Source organism: Mus musculus, chromosome 1 (genome assembly GCF_000001635.26).
Source record: "Mus musculus strain C57BL/6J chromosome 1, GRCm38.p6 C57BL/6J".
Lineage (NCBI taxonomy): Eukaryota > Metazoa > Chordata > Mammalia > Rodentia > Muridae > Mus > Mus musculus.
Genome location: NC_000067.6, coordinates 53,414,011 through 53,436,045, shown reverse-complemented (window position 1 = coordinate 53,436,045; position 22,035 = coordinate 53,414,011). Strand labels below are relative to the sequence as shown.

Genomic DNA, 22,035 nt, shown 5'->3' with positions numbered 1-22,035 from the left:
GGATATGCTTGGCCCAAGGACTATTTGGAGTTTGGCCTTGTTGGAGTAGGTCTGGCCTTGTTGGAGGAGGTGTGTCACTGTGAGTGTGGGCTTAAGACCCTCATCCTAGCTGCCTGGAAGCCAGTTTTCTTCTAGCAGCCTTCAGATGAAGGTGTAGAACTCTGAGATCCTCCTGCACCATGCCTGCCTAGACGCTGCCATGCTCCTACCTTGATGATAATAGACTTATTAACCTTTTAACCTATAAGCCAGGCCCAATTAAATGTCCTTATAAGAGCTGCCTTGGTCATGGTGTGTGTTCACAGCAGTAAAATCCTAAAACAGTGGCTATATGCTGCCGCACACCCTTTTGGTCCCTGTCTGCATAGAACCAGTCTCTGGTTGCAGGTGGACAAGGAGTCAGCGAATGAATGACAGACAGAATTACATGAGAGATTGTGTAGAATCTGAATGTATTTTCACAAAATGTACACCAGTCTTATATAATACAGAAAACAAAGGGGTAGCGTGTCACAGCAGACAAAGTACATTGAAGTTACCTGACACAAAACAAAGGAATGACTTCAAAAGGACTTACAGGAACCAGGTAATATTTACAGTAAAGATAAAACAGCCCTGCCTAGGGTCAGCTAATGACAGGTAAGGATTTCACACCCTAGTCACAATTTGTGCTACTCCTTTGAGCCTTGTGAAAGCTAGCACCAGGGGGTTCTGCTGTAGCAGACCTTCTCATGAAAAATGCAATACCACAACCCCCCTATTTCCTAGGCCTTGATAAATTCTTGTATGAATGTAACTTGGCTGTTCTTTTAAGTATCTGTGGTGAATCTCCATTTGTCAGAAGAATTCACCAACTTGCTTCTAATATGCAATGTAGCCTGCTATACCTGGCTATAGAGAAGATCTGTGTCTCAGTGGGATTCCCTATCTCTTACATGGTAAACCCACCTATTAGCTAGGCCATTATGTGTTCCCTTGTTTGGGTGAGACTGGCTACTGTCCTAAGTAATCTATCTGCAGACCAGCCCTGAGCTATTCCAGCTCTGTTCTTTGTAATACCTAATTAGTTTCACTGTCTCTACTAGAAGTAAATTTGAATGTTACTGAATAAGTAACATTCTTACTGAATTTGTAATGAATTCCAAGCTCAGCGGCTTCAAGCATTTTCTAGGACGTTGGAACACTGGTGGAGGCTTACCTATGTCAGAATTCAATCTTAAAAGGCACTTATAATAAAATAATACTAAAAGAGAGCATGTGGACCCATACACCAGACTAACATGGGGATAGGGTATGAGTATACAGGTTATGAGAAGCCTGGTTCCAGAAGATTGAGTTTCCTTGAAACTCCCTGCCTCGTGAGTGCTTCCAGGCCTCTCTGCCTGCCAAACAGACTTCACTGGAGTGTGCAGTTGGAGATGGACCAAGACCCATTCTTCCACTGCCTCTGTCACCAGGGGCCTCTTCTAGGAATCTGGGGACCACTACCCCTAAAATGAGGAAATCCAAAAGCCACAGGTGAGCTGGGGAAACATCCCCACAGCATTGCTGAAGGAAGTTGCTGACTGGCAGGCAGTGGTTAAAGCTTTTGTGCTTCTAATTTTATGAGTATCTAAAGCAGCTGACACTTGCTCAAGGTGACTGGGCAAGTTCATCTTCCAGCTCATGTTTTCCTTCTTAGCTTCATGTTTTCAGGGTTGCTAAATGACAGCTGTGTCCTTTAATTTTCACCTTTATTAGAAAGGCTTTTTAATATTTTTTTTTATTTTCTATATCTTATGTCAACAGCCAAAGAGCCTTCAGAATTTTCCTCTTATCACCGCAATCATTTCTATACTATTTCATCTAACTTTTGATTAGCACATGCTTAGGTTATATCTGTTTGGACCAGTGTATGATGCTAAAATGACATCTTTGTTGTTCTTGTACACAGGGATATGGGGGCTCAAAACTTAGCTCTCTATCTCTGGGCCAAGGCCAAGGGCCCATTGCTATGAAGATGTTAGAGAAAGCTGTCAAGGATGGGACCTGGGTTGTTCTTCAAAACTGTCACCTTGCCACTTCTTGGATGCCAACTCTTGAGAAAGTTTGTGAGGTAAAAATGCAGATATATATTTATTAGTGTGTTACCTCCCCAGTCTCATTTTCATATACATCTCACCCAAGTGCTTCATTTTTGTTCTTTCATTTGGCAGGCTTCAGATTAAGGTTGTAGCTGGGTCACTATAAACATGGGTTTATATTAAACACTTTACCTAAAAAAAACAAAAACAAAAACAAAAAAACAGGCAGACACACAGTCAGGCCATAGCTGATACCCCTTCACACAGAGTAGTGCTTATATTGTATTTCAGAATGTCTCAGAGGAACAGGCCTGAGTAGCTATTCCTAGGCCTTAACATCACAGTACTAATGGAGGGCTCTATGACCTCTACGGTTTGCTGTAGAGGTAGTAGTGATAAATACTGAGGCTTCAGGATACACTAGCTCTTACCCTTTAAAACACCCTTCTCTCTTAAACAAATAATTCCAGCTTGGAGTGATATTGATTTGTCTTCAGTGGCCACTTAATTCCCAAATCTGGCTGCAGCAAGAGGAGGGCGTTAGTCTTAATCTAGCTGTGGGTCAAGAATTATTTTTGAAATATTTCAGAAACATCAGTACAGGCATGAAACCCATTAAGAAGACTTTAGTCTTTGAGCCAATGCTGAACTACATAGCACTTGTGTAAGCTGTACAATTATGTGAATTAATTTTGTCAGTGGAGTGACAACACTCTGGGCCTTCTCAGTGAAGCATGGTGACTCAGCAAGGAATGTTGGGCTTCTGCTTAAGTTGCAACAATTCCATCTCTGTTTAGAGATGTTTCTTTCCCTTTCCAGACTGTTCCTTACAGACATGGAGATGATTCCTTGAGTCTTACTCACACTTGTTTGTGATTTGTTTTCTCACAGGAGTTAAGCGCAGAATCAACACACCCTGATTTCCGAATCTGGCTGACGAGTTACCCATCTCCAAATTTCCCCGTGTCAGTCCTGCAGAATGGAGTAAAAATGACCAACGAAGCACCAAAAGGATTGCGGGCTAATATCATCCGATCATACCTCATGGACCCCATCTCTGACCCTGAATTCTTTGGCAGCTGCAAAAAGCCTGTTAGTGATGGCTAAGTCCTGTCACCCCAGCCCTAAGTCCTGTCACCCCAGCCCTGTAAAGCAATTCAAGTTGGCCCCTTGTGATCAGGGATGTGTGCACAGAGTAAAACTACAAATTAAATAGACCCCCTGCTCTGCAGCACAGTTGGTTTTCATTACTGATTATTGACTGTGCTGAAGTCAATTTTATTAATATTTTATTTTAATTTTACCACCAGCCCCAATCCTGCTCAGCCGAGATATTATGGAGTATCATTAATAATGTAGGTTTCTGTTGAGAGAGTCAGCTGTAAGTCATTCCCAGCGCAAATCTGCAAGGCTGGAGAACCTGTTCCAGGATATGAACTGAGCTCTTTGCTATCTGGAAACATCCCTCTAAATTAAAACATAAAAACATTTCCTTCATATAACCATAATGAGAGCCAAAATGGTTTTCCTCCTCAATTGATGGGACTCATAAGGGTCTTTTCTCGAGCCACCAGGCAAGCAGGGAAAACACCCACTGTTTTCATGATTAGAAATTTGTCTGAGTGTCTGTGACCTAAAATTGTTTCATGGTGTTTTGCTGTAATTAAAAATTGAAGGGCTCTTTTATATGAAGGGTTATGAACTTTGATAAGTTTTGCCATTCGAAAGCTCATAGTTGTGAGATCTGAACATTATTTAAGTGCACAACATGAGAAAACACTAAAGTACTTTCATTAAGCAAAAATTTGCACATGTGCACACACACACACACACACACACACACAAAAGAGAAAAGAAAAGAAAAAAAGAAAGAAATCTACACACATACATTCAAAACCATGTCAACCTTGTCCTGAACTTCCAGGACCTATGTGTATGGCTGGCTTTTGTATTGATAAGGCTTGGTGAAAGCTGGTGGTTCCCAGTTAGTCTATCATATGGCATTATCTCTCCATATGGTAGACTGAACAGAGCCCCCTTTGTAAGTGTAACCTACCTTCTCTTTCTTTTAGATTAAAGGGTCTCTCCCATAGTAATAACATTTTAGAGTTAGAGGTGTTTATGAAACAGTTCCAACCCAAGATAAAATCTCACTAAATTCCATTAACACTTTACAACTTTACATTTTAACTTTGTATTTGAGATTGATTTTTATACTTATAGTAAAATTGAAAATATAAAAATAGTATAAGGAACAATCTATGTCTTTCTTCATATTCACCTGCTATTAATTTTTATACCATTTGGTTTGTTGTTTTGTGTTCCTCTCTATGTAGCCAAATATATTAATATCTGTGCATATACACATTAGTCTCTTTGTGTCTCTGTGTATCTTTGTCTTTACATCTATGTCTCTCTCTTTCCCTGTCTCTCCCCACTCTGTGTGTGTGTGATCTCTTGGCAGCTATAGAGGCTTGGTTACAGTCTAGAGCTTTCCTCAGATACTCAAAAGCATAGATGCTTCAGCCTCATATAAAATGGTATGGCATTATTTGCCTATAACTTAGACATATCCTCCTATATGCTAATTTAAATAATGTATAGGTCACTTATATCATAGAATGTTAATAGTATGTAAATATTTGTCAATTTTCTTGTGCAAAGAGTAAGAAATCTATATTCAACACCAGCACAATCAGAAAGGTTGATTAAAATCATCAATGTAGAACAAGCAAAACACAGAAGGGTTTAGTGTGTGTGTGTGTGTGTGTGTGTGTGTGTGTGTGTGTGTGTGTATAATACCAGTCAAAAGCAAACTAGATCTATCATGACCCCTTATCCTTGAATACTTTCAGAAATTTCTAAGCCTTTGACATAGAGACATGATGCTGATACCTACAAAGTTCATACCTGCAAGCCATGTAGTGAAGTTACCCAAAACTCTCAGAATGTTTAAACTTTTGTTTTAGGTCACATTCATAGGTATTTTGGGGTACATGGGACCTGCAGGTCCCACATTAGATGTATTTATGTATGTTTTATGAATAGGGACATTGACTTACCTTGGTATTGTTCTTACTCATTGTAAATGTAACTGTCACTCTCTCATGTGGTTCAGTGTTGTCAGCTACTAGCAACATTTCGTCGTCTATGTGAGAATTGGTGTAAGGTTCAGTGTCAAGCTTATTTCTTATGTCTGTTTTACCTTCTTCATGCTGTTTATGCTTCATCCCTGTGGTGCTGGAGCCCAAACCCAGGCCTGGGCAGGCTTGGCAAGGGCTGTGCCTCTGAGCTTGCTTCCAGGAGTCTGCTTCTTTAACTTGGAGCATTTCCTCGGCTCTTCTTGCCTACAACACTGTCCTTTCTGAAGAACGTACTTCATGATACTGTGTTAACATGGGATTTTCCTCATTCAGAAGCTGTGTGACATTCTCCTAACAGTTGGATTCAGGCTTTTCTTTTCTTTTCTTTTCTTTTCTTTTTTTTTTTTAATTCTTAGCCAAATTTTTAGGTAGGTGATGCTGTGTCCCAGTGGATGAAACTAATTTTGATTATCTAAAGAGACACTGATTAATTTCTCCACTGTTTAATAACTGTTTTTTCTCTTTCATGTTGGGGAGGAGAGGTGTTCCACCTTCCATTCATATTTAGTATCTACTGAGCATTCTAGCCTCAATTCTTGCCTTAAGTGGTTATTCCCCAGTTGCAGCTCTTGGAACTTTCAACGCTTGGCACTTACTCCTCTAAGCAGTGGCTCCTTACAATCAATATTGGTATGGACATAAGGTTTACTGATTTTCTCCCCAAAGATTTGCAATTCACTGATCAAGAATTTTATATTCATACAGACCAGGCTTAGTAGGCCCCCCCCAATCCGTGGGAACTAGGGGTTCCGGCAGGTGGGCATGGAGTTGGCGAGAATTGGGTGACAAATGAACACAGACCTCACATTATTCCAATTTTAGTCAAAAGATCTCCATTAACCTGTTTTCTGTGTGTATTTCAGCTTTAGGAATTCTATGTTGTTAGCAGCTCTCACTTTCTAATGTAAGATAATCCAGACTCATCATGGAATCTTCATGATTCTGTCACAGAGCCAGACATTTTTCCAAAGAGCTCTGCTTTTTCTGAGTGGTTAATGGTGTTGGAGAACTCAATGGATATTAGATGACTTCCTTGGTACTTAAATATAAACACAGCCAGGAATAGTGCTGTACACCTTTAATCCCAGCACTGTGTAGAAGCCCACAGATCTTTGTGAGTTTGAGGTCAACCTGGTCTGGTCTGTGTATTGAGTTCTAGGACAGTCAGGGCTAAATGGAGAGACCCTATGTATAAAACAACAACAACAACAACAACAACAACAACAAAAAATTAAAGAAAATCTATAGGCATGCAAACATACAAATATATACGTACATGTCCTACAGGCCCTCTAGGCATGAAGACTACATGCCAGAATTTTCAGTTTCACTGCATCTTCCTCATTCATTCTTGTCTTCACTTCATGTTTGTCTTTTCTTTTACATTAAGACATCTAGATTCGAACAATTAACTATTGACTTGATCAATGATTCAATATATGCAAAATAATTCAGAGTAATATTGGCATGTTTAGTCAATGTCTTTAGTCATTTATCTCTCTTTTAGTCTTTACCTCTTTTGTCAGACCTGTTTCATTCTTTCTCATTTCTTTTTTGGTTGATTTTATATCTCCCTGTTTTCTATTTTCCTTTTCGATTTTATTCTGTGAAGGAACCTTACGTTGTGAGATAAAATTTAGTCTTTTCTGTGATGTTTCTGGGTTTTGTTAAATAATAAAATATCATATAGTTACTTCCAGTTGCAAGAAGAGCTTGAGTCAGAAATTGGTAGATATGGCACAATATGTTAATTCTACTTCATTGTTATTAAAAATGCAGGCTTTGGATTCTCCACACTCTCACCCAGTGTCCCTGGCTGGTGGGTGGCAGCCTATCAGGGGAAGAGAATGAGCTGCCATCCTCCTTCTCATGACCTGTGACACAGCTCGCAGTTGTTGGTACCATTCACTTCAGAGTAGTTTTGAAACAGGAAGCGGTAGATATTCTTGATTTTAGCTGAGAATTTTTTGATCTGGGCATGGGCTTGAGGTGATACGTCCCCTCACCCCCTCCCCACCGCACTTCTGATCTAGTCTGTTTCAGGCTCTCCAGTGCACCCTTCAGACTGGCTCTGACTGGGAGGCTTCCTCGATCCATGGTACATGTTGTCTTTACCAGCATCCCTTCCTCCTCTGGATTCCCACTAGGATGGCCCACTGCTTGGCTGAGTACCTGGTCTTTCCCTCTGATCTTCTAACCTCTGCTCCTTTTTCACATCTGAGTTTTGCATTTTCTCAAAGTTTCCAGCTGTTATGAGCGTCAACTCTGATGGCCCATTGATCTCTTCCTATGGAGGATGACTGCCTCCCATGCCCTTCACCAGGGAGGAGGGGAGCAAGCTGACTTCTAGAATAGCAGTTTCGATGTCTGAAGAAGTCATTCTGCAGTCCTACCTCAAGCTCTGCTGTTAGCATTCTGTATTCTTGATGTTTGGGACCTGCCAATTTAGGTCATATCATCTCCTTTGAAATTCTTCCACAGTAGTCTGGGACTATACATAGACTTCATAATTCTTGTGTTGCATTGCTTCAGTTAGAATAACCCCCCCTCTCAAAAAAAAATTCCTGTAAAATTTAAATTAGATGGACTTGTTCTGTTTCCTACAAACTTAGTATTCACAGCCATGCGGTCTAATTGGACTTGAGGGTGATTGATCAGATTTTTGCCTGAGACACCTGTGGAAAAACACTTCTGTATTAGGGGGCTTTTGGGGAGAGGGGAGGGGAGCAGAGAAAAGAGCCTCATATCATTTATAAGCAAAGGAATATAACTATACTAATTCAAAAACCTTGCAAGTTTGATGCAATGTTCACAGAAAAATAATGTCATGGGACAATTTCTTCTCATTACAGGAGGAATTCAAGAAACTGCTTTATGGCCTCTGTTTCTTTCATGCTTTGGTACAAGAGAGACGAAAATTCGGACCCCTTGGGTGGAATATTCCTTACGAATTCAATGAGACAGATCTAAGAATCAGTGTGCAGCAACTCCACATGTTCCTGGACCAGTATGAGGTACTACAGACATCACAGCAAGGGCCTCACCTGTTATGCTCTTTATCATGTTCTAAGTATTGGTGCAGTGAGCAGGGACTTATGACTTAATTCTGTTCTTATGGAATAAATTGCAAGGAAGTTCCTAATAGCCTATTCAATAGTACTTTATTATAACAGGAAATTATAACTGCTTTAGGAGCTAGTTAGGATGTTCGTTTGTCTCTTAGGAGCCTGTGTTTTATCATGTATTTTCACACACAGCCACCTGTGGAGGTTTAAACAGTAATGATGTTATATTTATCATGAAAATAGTATAAATCAGCTGGGTTAGGAAGTGGGGTGGGGCAGAAGGATGACCAGTTTTCTCTTCTGGAGCGGAAATTCATTTTTTGAGAAGTGAAATCTTTAATTTTGAGCCTGGAAACAAACTATGTAATACGATTTAAAAAGACAACTAGATCCTGGAAGGAGGCCCGAGAGCCCGATGTCACAAATGCTCTCTTCATTCTGAGACTAGTTCTCTCTGGGGCTTGTATTGCTTGGTTTCCGTTTTGAGATATGGTCTCTCTCTATAGCCCTGGCTGGCCTGGAATTCACAGAAATTCTTCTGCCTCAGAATACTGGAATTGAGGGCATGCATCACCACCCCAATGTTTTTTTTTTTTTCCTTTTCTTTTCCCATGAGGCACCATTTGATTCCCTACCCAGACTAGCCTTGAATTTAGTCTGTAGGCCAGGTAGGCCTTGAACTTGAGATGTTCCACCTCAACCTCTAGGGTACTTTTCACAGTACCCCTCCCCTTTCTTCCTTCTCTCCCAGCCTTTCCCCTCCCCTCCATTCTACTGGAATCCTCCTTACTCTCCCTCTTTCTCTGTCTTGCCTTCCCATTGTCTCGGGAACATCACACATTGAGCATGATTACATGTCCTCTTTACTCTTTGCTAACTGGGTACAAACAAGTTTGAAACTTGGAAAAACTGTTCTGTAAATCACTGCAAATGCCCAGGAGAGTAGGGAGCTCTACCTCTTCCCACCCTGGAAAGCAAGTTGTCTAAATTTTGGCAGAATCTTATTCAAATTCAGCTGGATATCTTTAATTAAATCTATCATTGGACTATCAAACTTGCAACTTAGGCTTCTATGTCCATAAAAGCAAAAGAGAAACCAATAAAGATGGAGAGTTCAAGTGGCAGAAACATTCAAATGAGTCACGAGTGGGATACATTGTTTCCTTGTAGTCAGACCTCCAGGAAGGAAAGGAACTAATAATAAAGACAAAATAGATGCCAGAGGGGGAGGTATCTGAGCTAAGATAATTATACAGAACCAGTGAGGAATATTGGTAGTTAGCAATTTGGATATCTGGAGAATATATTTTACCTTACAATATAATCTATAATGAGGAGTTAATTAAAATGCGTATAAGTATGCAAGTTTGGTTTATCACTTAAAAAATTAAATCCTTTGTATCAACAGGCTAAAGAGAATTTAAAACACAAGATCCTATCAGTAGTTACAGAAAAATAAAATTTTGGCACAGCCCATATTCATTAGTGATAAAAAATACTCTCAGTAAAGTAGGCGTCACCATGAAAAGGAATGTTCTCTTAGTCAGTGTTCCATTGCTATAGAAAGACACAATGACCAGGGCAATTCTTATATAAGAAAACATTTAATTGGGGGCTTGCTTACAGTTTCAGAGGCTTAGTCCATTTTCATCATAATAGAGAGCATGTATGGAGCTGGAACAGAAGCTGAGAGCTACATCCTGATCTGCAGGCCAACACACACACACACACACACACACACACACACACACACAGAGACACTTGGAAAACAGCTCTGATAAGTAGGAAGTGTGATGAAATTACACTGTCATGAGGCAACAAACGCCTGGAGTCACCAAAAGCCCGAATGCCTGTAGCATCCTCCCAGGTAGACAACAGCAAATCTGCTCCCAGCCTTGGCCTGAGGTTGTGCTACAACTCTTCTGATTTTAGGCACCGAATTGCAGCCACGGAAAAGTAATCTATGAGACCAGGCAAGCAACTCTAAGAATTGAACCTCAGTAGGGAACAAGGCAGAGGTGTAATACCTCTGGAAGAGAAAGGAGTGAGATGATTTAGATATTAAACAGAGAATAGAGAAGGGAAACCTTGACTTATGTTAGAACAAATGTTGATGAAATATGCACAACTAAGACCCTCAATAGTAGTTTTAAAATGTTACAAATTCAAATTATATGGTTGATCATTAAACAATCACAGCAGAATAACAGGAGTTTTGGTCTGAGCATTGGCTGAGAGGTAAACAAAATAAAATAAGAGAAAGATCATAGGGACATCAGCAATGATTAGCAGGAAGGTATATAAAAGGAGGTCACGTAGTTGCCAACTTTGAGGAAGATGTTTAGTTTAACGGTGGTAGCCAAATGGGGACACTTTTCCATGCCCTGTGCTACTAGTATCTCACTGCAGTTCTCAATTTTAGGAACTTCCTTACGATGCTCTCCGCTACATGACTGGGGAATGTAATTATGGAGGCCGGGTGACAGACGACTGGGATCGGCGCACACTGCGCAGCATTCTCAACAAATTCTTCTGCACAGAATTAGTTGAAAATCCACAATACAAATTTGACTCTAGTGGCATCTATTTTGTTCCTCCCTCTGGTGATGTAAGTAAAGTCCCCTTTAAGAGCAGAAAAACATGACACTCCTAGGAACTGACAACATGGTTTTTAATGGTGATTTCCCATGCTTTTCTAAGCTGTAGATGAACAGACCATACACAGAGAGTCAGAGAGCAAAGGGGGTTAGAGTTTCCTACTTACTGTGATGGGAGATAATTTTCTTGGTGACCTGAGATGTTAACACTGTGAGCTTGGTGTTTGCATAAAAATACCTTGTCACAATTAAAATGACTATGCACATGATGGGGATCATAAAATGTTAGAAGTAATAAGTAATATTCATACCACAGTTATTTTTAGTTAGTCCTAAGTAATCTCACAGCAGCATCAAATTAACATTGTATCATTCTTTACAAACAAGGAGGCAGATTCACTAAGGTTGATGGGCCTGACAAAGGCAGCCAAAGCAGAAGGCAGAGAAGCAGTGTGGCCCAAGGCCTGATCTCTTTTGCTTTTCCTTCCAGCCCCAGGTACTGCCTTCAGAATAATACACATAGTTGCTTTCAAAGGCTTTCCATTGTGCTCCAGTCATTTCCCATTTGATTTCCAGGGTCAAATAACATGTGTTAAGGATGAACATGAGACCACATGCACAAGCTCCATGCAAAATAACTTGATAACCCAAACCCATCACCTAGGGCTGATGCTGGGGTAATGAGACCAATAATGAGTTGTTGGGAGATAAAAAACAAACAAACGCCGGGCAGTGGTGGCACATGGCTTTAATCCCAGTACTTGGGAGGCAGAGAAACCTTGTCTTAAAAAACCAAAACCAAACAAAGAAGTGAAGGGACATGTATGTGACATGACCTACATCATAAAACTATTAGTGTGTGATTATATGGGAATTAGTGAAAACATTTTTTAAGAGTAAGTTCTTTATTAAGATTTATTCCCTGATATAGCTGCCTCATGTGAGGCTAGGCCAGTGCCTAGCAAGTGCAGAAGTGGATGCTCACAGCCATCTATTGGATGGAACACAGGGCCCCCAATGGAGGAGCTAGAGAAAGTACCAAAGGAGCTGAAGGGGTCTGCAACCCTATAGGTGGAGCAACAATATGAACTAACCAGTACCCCCGGAGCTCTTGACTCTAGCTGCCTAGGTAGCAGAAGATGGCCTAGTCGGCCATCACTGGGAAGAAAGGCCCCTTGGTCTTGCAAACTTTATATGCCCCAGTACAGGGGAACTCCAGGGCCAAGAAGTGGGAGTGGGTGGGTAGGGGAACAGGGCAGGGGGAGGGCATAGGGGACTTTTGGGATAGCATTTGAAATGTAAATGAAGAAAATATCTAATAAAAAAACCAACTTAAAAAAAAAAACAAAACAAGCCAAGAACTTCTGAGATACAAGAAACAAAGAGGCACATGCTTCAGTTCACTACAAACACAAGTGTGGCCCTTTCTGTTTCTTTCCTTTTTGGACTACCTTGCAGCTTTGTTGTATATTAGTATTTCGCTGATTGAATTTTCAAATTACATTTGCCTTGAAATTATAGAACAATATAGAATTTTGTAGATTTGAAGTTTCCAAAGTTGGACTAAAACTAGCTTAAGTCAAATAAACCCGTGTTCATAGTTCCTAACCTATTTCTCATCCAACTTTCCTCTCTTAATTTACCCATGGTTGTTTAATCATTGTCCCTGCTGAAAGGAAGGGAAAGCATGCAGTTTTCAGTCTTGTAGGCTCATTCACTCCACCACTGAGGACTGAAAAGCATTGTATCCAAGCCAAGCTCAACCTCACAGATGTGTCTAACCTCCCAACTTCTTCCACTCATCTTTGCAGCACAAAAGCTACATCGACTACACAAAGACTCTGCCACTGATCCCAGCACCAGAAGTCTTTGGGATGAATGCCAACGCTGACATCACTAAGGACCAGTCGGAGACGCAGCTGCTGTTTGATAACATTCTCCTTACCCAGGTGTGTATTGTGTGAGGCTTGTGTGGCTCCTGAGCAGAGCCAGCATAGATGTGTCTGCCCCACCATACAGCAGAGGCTTCTTCAAAACTGCCAGAGTGAAGAAGCTCACAAAGCAAAAGAAAGAAAATCCACACAATCCCTTATTACAGACTCAGCACAGAGAGTGTGGGCATCGGCCATTTTCTTTTCATCAGTCTTGTTTTGAAACAAAAGCATCTCTTTGAGTCTCTTGCTTCTTGGGATTCCTTTTTTTTTTTTTTTTTTTTTCTTTCATGCCTAAGCCTTGCCCCCAAAACAGCATATGTTCTTTCTTTCCTTTCTCTTAGGTGGAAACCATCATTTTTTTTAAAAAAAAGATTTATTTATTTTATGGCATTTATTTATTTTATGTATGGGAGTACACTGTCACTCTTTTTAATTGGATCCCACTACAGATGGTTGTGAGCCACCATGTGGTTGCTGGGAATTGAACTCAGCACCTCTGGAAGAGCAGTCAGTGGTCTTACCTGCTGAGCCATCTCTCTAGCTCAAAACCATCATTTTAAAGATACCTGAGAAGCAGTCTGGGGAGGATCTGTGCAGAACTTTACCTGTTTTATTTTCTAGGTTCCTGCTGATTTAACAGCATTTGTTTATTTTACGATTCATCTTTATTTACTGTCCAAGGACATTTTACCTACTTTGTATAAAAAGTTCCCTTTTCACTAGATTTTGTAACATTTAAGTATATGATAGCAATATTACAAAATGCTTTAAAAGAAAGAGTTTATGAGTAGAAGGCACAGGAAGGCACAGAGCCCTGCTGATGGACCAAGTATGCCCATGTGGGTAGAAGTGTACAATCTTAAATGTGGGCAGCAGTTGGTGAGTTAAACAGTTGTTAATCCTCTCTCTCTGTTTAGAGGGTAACCTCACTTTTTTTTTAATGCTTTGGAAGCAAATTAATCTAGATGCCACAAGTTCCCATGGAGGTTAAATAAACTAAGGACACCTAACTGTTCAATCTGGAAGATGCAGGTGAAGCAGGGATGGTTCATGTTGCCACAGTGCTGGCCCCTCAATAACACGATGTAGAGACATGTCTTTGTGGTAATAGAGCAACCCAAGGAATGAGAGGCCTTTAAAATTCCTGTTTTATAGATAGAAAACTGAGACACAAGAGGATTAAGTAGTTTGACCAAAGTTGGGGAGTCCAGTTTCAAGTCTACACTCAAACCAAGCCATGTGACCCTCACCAGTTTGGCTCCAGAACCTGCGTTCTGAGCTGCTGTCCCTCACTCTTCTTCTAGATTCTGTGGATGGGTCAGACCTAAGATGCTGAGAAGGATAAGAGTCAGGAGGATATGTGGTGTGTTATAAATGTGTATGTCTACAAAGCCTGTATGTCTAGCTTCTGTTTGTATGCCCATCAAAGCCTATTTTAATGTTCATTTCACACACTGATGGCATGAAACCCTGTTATTGTCAGAGTACGCACAGGGGACATGGACAAACATGAATAAGTCAGTCCTGAGGAGTATTGGCTACTTGTCATGTGTGATAGCCTGACAGCAGGCTTAGTTCATTGTCTTTGTCTTCATTTAAACTCAGTGGTGTGTGCCACATTGCAGAACCCATAAAACAGTGGGCTCATTCCAACAGAAAATGACTCAGAACCAAACCAATAAGCTGGAATACACAGGTGTATTTCCTCAGTGTGTGATCAAACTGCCTTTTTCATAATCCTTGGACTCAGATTGGCAAGTGTGACTCTCAGAATGGGTAGTCATTGGCTCTTGAGTCACAGCTCAGAGGCAGAGACCAAAACTGCAGAACTCCATGAACTAATGATGACAAAACTTTTATACTAATGTCCTTAGTCAAAACACGTCTTGGAGAAAAACAGAAGAGGCAGATAGCAGAGTCGAGAGTGTAATTTTTATCAGTAATCTTTTGCTTATGCTTAATGGTTGCACCTTATCTTAAGAAGAGAAATTATACACCCAAACATTGAACTGAAGCCAGGGACCCCTGTAGTTGAATTAGGGAAAGGCTGGAAGAAGTTGAGAAAAGAGGATGGCCCCATAGGAAGACCAGCAGTCTCAACTAACCTGGACCCCTCAGACACTGAGCCACTAACCAGGCAGCATATACAAGCTGGTCTGAGGCTCATATATAGAGGACTTCCTGGTCTGGCCACAGTGGGAGAATACTCGCCTAACTCTCCAGAGACTTGAGGCCCTAGGGAGTGGGGAGGCGTGGCAGGTGAGGTAAGAAGGATGTCTGAGATGAAATATTTTTCTAACATTTTTGGTTGGTTAGCTTGTCTCCTCTGTGTGTGTGTGTGATTTTTATAGGTTTTGTGTTTTAGTGGGAAAGTATAGCTCTTAATAGAAAATGATAGAGAGAATGATTTCTATTACGTTTATGCAAATTATTTGTAAATACAGTAAAAAGAAAGATATTTCATTTAGTCTGGGTCCAGCACTCAGTATCTTTTTTCCCTTCTACTGTTTGTTTTAAATATTAACTATAAACTAAATACCATAGGAATGTAAGAAATAATTATTTATGGCAATAGTCCTCCTCCTCCTTTTCCTCCTTCTTTTTACTAGGAGGCATTGAAATTTTTCTAGCATTTAATTACTTTATTGTTAGATTTTTAAAACTCCTCTAGTGGTGTGTGACAGGTAGGTAGAAATCTAAGTTAAATGATAATGTTCACAGAATAGAATGTTTAATATTAATCATAAAGATACCAAGAAGTGTAAAACAGGAAGGAGACTGAAGTCAGTTTTCTTGGACTGGAAAAATGTGAGCTAATCAACTATATTCCAATAGTGCTTATTCTCCCCCAGGAGGTACACCTCCCCCCCACCTTCCTGAGTGTATTTGTTCTTTGACTTGTTTAAAAAAGTCATTCCAGAAAATATAAATGCATTTATGAGATGTCACTATAAATATGTGAAACACAAATTACATCAGATGCTCCTTCCTGGCTTCTGAGGGGAGTCACTAATGCCCTCCTTCTCCCTGTAACTCCTAGCCACCTTGAGGGAGTGAGCTTATTTTCTTTGCTCACGGACAAAGCTGCATCTCTGCTCCTGGCAACAGGTGTGCATCAATTATTGGCAAATAGATTTTGTGGCAAGCTTTCTCAAGACACACCCACATTCCCTCCTCGTGGGTGTTGATGTTTGTCATTGCCCAGCTGCTCAGTTGAGGGCACCAGGCATTGGGATGTACAAATGTTCCCTAAGGTCCTGCTTCTCTGGATACATTCCATGTTCTCCCTCCTCCTGTCTCACAATCATCTCTCAAAACTCCATTCCCCGAGGCTCTTACAATCCTTTTGTGTGAAGAATTACTATCAATCTAACAGATAGATTAGTTCTTAGATTTACCCAACAGTTTTTCCCTCTAAGCCGCCCTTTGACTTTTATGAGGATGTTTGTAATTGTTTGAATTCTTCAGTCTCATTCATCAGGTTCTGGAACAAAGTCATCAGATGAAGTAGTAAATGAGGTTGCTGGAGATATCCTGGGTAAACTTCCAAACAACTTTGATGTGGAGGCTGCCATGAGGAGATACCCAACAACCTACACTCAGAGCATGAACACTGTCCTTGTCCAAGAGATGGGACGTTTCAATAAGTTGCTGATAACCATAAGAGAATCATGCATTAATATTCAAAAAGCAGTCAAGGTAAGGTGAACTGAGTAAAAAAAATATCTAAGTTAAACCTTGCACTTTCATCAATTTAGCAAATATTTACTAGTGTCAGATACTGGAAAGTACTATTCTTGATCTAAAGTATAAGAAACAAGTCCCTGAACTTTATTAGCTTATAGGATTCTGAGGATAACAGTTAATAAAGAGATATATAAGTACAGAGGGTATGCTAGACAACACAGTGTACTGGGAAGAGTGCATGATGAGGAGACATTGTGCCTTAAAGAGAACAAGCTTACATGTTAGCCATGTAGATAAGCAAAACATTAAACAAATATATACATGACAGTCAAAGATTTATTTTATTTTCATTTGTCTGTGTATGTGTTTGTGTGAATGTACTCGCATGTGTGTGCTCATGTGCATGTGTGCGTGTGTGCTGATGTGTGTATGTGCGTGTGCATGTGTGTATATTCAAGATGCCCATGAAGGCCAGCAGTGGGTATAGGATTTTTCAAAGTTGAAGTTACAGATGTTTATGAGCCACCCTGTGTGGATGTGGGAGTCCAAACTCCTGTCCTTTGCCACAGCAGTAAGCACTCCTAACCATCAGCCATCTCTCTCTAGGCCTGGATATAATTTCTAAGTGGTAAGTTCCTTAGAAAAGATGACAGGATAGTGAGTACAGCAGTGAGTGTGGAGCAGGCTGAGGCAAACACTTCCAAGGACAGAGGCCTAAAGGATACCAAAGAAGAAGCTTGGGACTGTTAAGAGAAGATCATTAGGGAGATGACTGCACAATGGTAAAAGCCAACAGCAGTACCAATATGGCTTGGACCAGATGCACCAAGGCTGATGGGGCTAGAAACGGTGTGTGTGTGTGGGGGGGGGGAGGGTGTGTCTCTGTGTGTGTGTGTGTCTGTGTGTGTGTGTGGTATGGTGTGGTGTGGTATGTGTGTGTGTCTGTGTGTGTGTGTGTCTGTGTGTGTGTGTGTGTGTGTGTGTGTGTGTGTGTGACCAGGTACATAATGGCCTTGTCAGCCATGGCTAGAATCTTGAATTTTATTTTAAAATACAAAGGCATTGGGAGTTTTCAGGCAATAGTGATATTTCACATATTTGAAACTCACTCCTACTGTGGCCAGGGAGGATTGTAAGGAAGCAGAATGATAGAGAACATAGGTGAGGTGTCAGAGCTGAGTGTGGCAGGAGCACTGAGGGGAAGAGTAATGGCTGTCTATATGCCATTAGGACAACTGAAAATTGATGTAGGCATGAGCAAGAGAAGATCCAGAGACAACCCCCAAGTGTTTAGCCTGAGCAAGTAGAAGGTCTAGGAACGGGGCTGTTTGAGGGAGAAAGTTAAGAAATACAATCAGGTTACCTTTGAAGTGTTTCCTAGAGTCAACGGAGAGATTGCTATTAATTGCATGCATTAGAGTCCAAGGGGGGAGTCAGGGTGGGTATAACTTCCAGTCTGTAATATTGTAGTCAGAAATAAAATTCACAGATGACCTCAGGTACTTTGGTAGCCCTGATGAGCATAGGCTATTTTGAAATCAATCTCCCCTGTTCACTCCGTCCCCCTTCTGCTGCGAATGTGCAGCAGTTTCCTTTCTTGGAGGCATCTCTAACCTTTCTCTAAATATTTCCCTAATGTGATAAAATGATCCAAATTGTAATGCTAACTTACAATGGCCTCTCTGAGGTAGCAATGTAGCCACATTTTACGCTTTTACCTCTTTGTCTTGGCGAAATATTCCAACCAATATAATTGGGTAAAGTTATACATCAAAGTTGATACTATGTATATGTTTTCTTTAAGATTGTTGCCAGAAAATAATGCTGAACTTATAAATCACTGATACTTCTTCATAGAAGGCAAACACATACAGAAACACACACACATATAACTTTTTTCAAAAAAAAATTAAAATTGTAAAAAAAAAAAAGCTAACAAAAATTAAACACGTAGAAGAGGACTATTATTTTGCTTGAGGTACACCAGCAAACGATGCGTAGTCTGTGAACACTACTCATGCTCACTGTTAATAGAACGTCAGTCATCAGCACTCTCACATCTCTGAAATATAAACTGGTACAGCCTCTCTGAGGCACAGCTTGGCAATATCAGTTAAAAGTGAACTATCTTTCATCCTGATGTGTATTTATACATGCACTGAGCGAGCGGGCACAGCACAGGAGTGCCAAACCCTGCATTATTTTAATAGCAAACCATGTAAATCAAGTAATATCCAATAGTGTTATAAAATGCACAGGGAGATGTCCACTGAATGAGGAAGACAGACAGAGCTGCTGACAGCGACAGGTGCCAGGATACACTAGTAAATAACGCTGAATAACTATGTATGTCATTACTCACTTGGTATTATGCTCAGTAAGGTTGTATTTGCCTGAAGTTGACACAGTCTCCCTCTCCCACTCCCTCCTCTCTCTTCCTTTTCTCTTTCATAGACCTGTACATATAAATACTTAATAAATTATTTGAAATTAACTTGCTTGCATTCTATAGCTTTTCTCTTAACAACTCATGACACACTTCCTAAACAACAAATATGTGATTTTACCACGTGCAGTATAATTACCTCATTTACCATTGTAAAGAATGAGCAGGCAAAGTCCCAGCACTGTCAGTGGTCCCTACAATGTGATTTTTGGGTCCAGGCCCCCTACAATGTGATTTTCGGGTCCAGGCCCCAGCACAATCAGGTTTCCACCTGTGTTCAGGGTTCTCTCCTCAGCAACAGTTCTCAGCGTTCTCTCACTTTAGTGACATGTAGTGTCTCTCTTTTAAGAATCTAGTCCCTTTTTAAAAATGAGATTTCATATTACAGTATTTTCAAAGGCTGAGTATTAAATGAAAGATTTTTTTGTCTGAATTACAGAATGCAGTTAACAGTATACCCAAGGAAAATCATACTACTTTTCTTAGGTTTGATTTGAAATCATCAAATGAGATAGATTAAAAATAAGTAAATTATTTCTCCTAAACAAGGAAAAGGATGCCTTATAAATTCAATGCCAGAAGAAAAAAATTTAAAACCTAGGGCTGAAGAGGAGAAGAGGTAGCAAGAAGGGAAAGGATGGGGCATGAGAGAACTGAACAACCCATTTATAAAATGACACAGTGGTGTTCTGAACACTGAGTCTGATGAGAGTGCCATATATTATCCAAGTTCATATGGAGGATCTGGAAGCATTTACCATGGAAAAATGGCATAGCTCTATAAGAGAGAAAAAAAGGTATTATCAGGGTACATTCTATGATCATAGTGTAATTAACTTAGAAATGAATAACAAAAAACTAATGTGCAATTTCCATATATTTATAAGTTCAATGCAACATACTGCCTAGAGAAAAAAAATTAGTGAAAATTTAAATGCAAAGAACCCATCAATTCAATACCAAATGGTCACCCTAAAAGCATACACACACAAGTAACATCGTGCAGACATGCTGCTTTTGGGAATATATATGTATATAAATATAAGTATATACTTGTAACCGCATATAATAAAAATGAGGCCATGAATTTGAAAGAGGACAGGTATATAGGAGGGTTTTGAGAGAGGAAAGAGAAGGGAGAAATTATGCCTTAAATTAAAAAGCAAATATTGAAAAATTAAATATAATTTCCATTAAATCATAATGGACCAACAACAGAACACATCTATCTATGTATCTATCTATGTATCTATGTATTTATCTACCTATCTATCTGAAAAGCAAAAACTACATGAATTTAGTGAAATACAAAATAAACATCTAATTTTTAGATGTACTAAAAGTCAAAGTTATTATTTTGAAAATCCAACAGAAATGACCAAGAATATGGGAGAAAGAACAAGACTCTTAAGTTACTGTTCTTATAGCTTTAGAATATCTGATCTGAAGTGTTCCAAACTTCCAAGTTCTACAACTGCAAATGTGGCCCTACACATGGAAAATTACATATTTGCCCTTACACTCAAAATGTAGGATCACTGAAAATGTTATATAAAGGTATCTTAGCTATTATATAAGGCACATATTGAATATAAATAATATTTTGTTTAGACTTGAGCCTTATCCATAACATCTTATTAGATATGTTCAGAAATCCCCAAATCTAAAATATTTTTTAAAAAAATGTAGGTAAGGAAATCTTTACTTGTAGTGGGTGGTCAGGAAAGCACAATAGGTCTTCGGTCTGTATCATGAATAGTTTATCTCAATGAGTTAACAGGAGAGATTACCATGACGCAAGGAATACATATCTGTAACCTTCTTTGTGTTTAAAAACTGAGTTCTGAGTTGAAGACCACTGTTGGGAGCCTCCTGTGGCATGTTTATATACTGTGCATAATTGTCAGCTCTCCATTGGGAATAGGACATGTGCAGAGGACAGTGTGATGGCATTATGACGGTTGATGATGGTCTCACTGCAGTGTGCCCTTGGCTGGAGGTGTTTCTCCTTGATGTAGCTCTTTCTAATTCTTGCCTAGAAGATCAAAACTTGTAATGGGGAACTAAAAGGAAAAGGGGGGGCGGTGTCTCTGCTACCAAGCATTAATGTTTGGTTCCAGTGTGATAACTGACCTCAACTACACATGCTATCCCCATTTTCATGCTAGTTGGCATTTGCTTTTTTGTTGTTGTTATTTATTTGTTGGGATTTCCAGGTTATATTAAAGGCTGAGGGTAGGCAACCTTGAGGAAGACACCTAAGAAAAAACTAGGTTTTAAATTTCTTTTCTTTTAGCACAGCCATCTTCCCTGACTTTTAGAAGCATCTAGAGTGGTGGAGGACATATAGAGTGGCATAGCACTTGCTTAGCATATTTAAACCTGAGGTTTGAGTTAAAGTACTGCAAAACTCCAAACGCTGTATTGGCTATTAGGGGTTGCTTTTGATCTCCCATGCTCTGTGGTCATGACTCTTTTCTCTATTTCTGACTTTCTGGGCTTATGCCTTAAAACAGGCAGAGTCCTGAATCTCTGCTCTTTCGGGGGTTATGGGGAGGACATCAAAGAGGCAAGTGAAATATGGTCATTTAGTCTAGTGAATTTACGCTAAAAACTTCAAGTTAGTTCAATTTATTTATTTATTTATTTATAGCAGAAATGACAAATAAAATGTCTAAATTCAAGATCAAATAAATAAATAAATGTTAATTTGAAAATTAAACTTTATTGGTAACAAAAAATGTTATCTCTCTCTCTCTCTCTCTCTCTCTCTGACTGATTCTTTTCAGTTCTTGTTAAGTTTACTAAGGCAAGAATTTGAAGAGGCTCTGGGCTTCAGCATCCACACAAGGGGTTATTCAAAGCATAACAAGGGCAACTGGACTCAGGTTGAATTTCAGACTGCTTTGAGTTCCTAGAGTACTTCATGATATGCTTTCTAATTTTATATCTGTCACTGTGGCTTTAAGAAGCTAGGCTAGAAGACCTACACTAACTTGACTTTAATAAGCAGGTAAGTTGAATGAAAAGTAGACTGTGATCCAGTAGCTACTAAATAGCAATGTATTGGTTAAGATTTTCCACTAAAATTTGGCTAGAG

General features: G+C 39.8%; 1 protein-coding gene across 2 annotated transcripts in view; it reads left to right on the top strand.

Moving 5' to 3' along the window:
• The window catches only part of Dnah7a (dynein, axonemal, heavy chain 7A), a 310,307-nt gene that overhangs the window by 271,256 nt on the left and 17,016 nt on the right, over positions 1-22,035 (top strand). For both annotated transcript variants that reach the window (XM_006496179.4, NM_001252070.1), the window contains 6 exons: positions 1,934-2,095; positions 2,955-3,155; positions 8,059-8,220; positions 10,694-10,879; positions 12,680-12,817; positions 16,271-16,501. In XM_006496179.4, the coding sequence (XP_006496242.1) occupies positions 1,934-2,095; positions 2,955-3,155; positions 8,059-8,220; positions 10,694-10,879; positions 12,680-12,817; positions 16,271-16,501 (1,080 nt within the window). The remainder of the gene's footprint in view (positions 1-1,933; positions 2,096-2,954; positions 3,156-8,058; positions 8,221-10,693; positions 10,880-12,679; positions 12,818-16,270; positions 16,502-22,035) is intronic.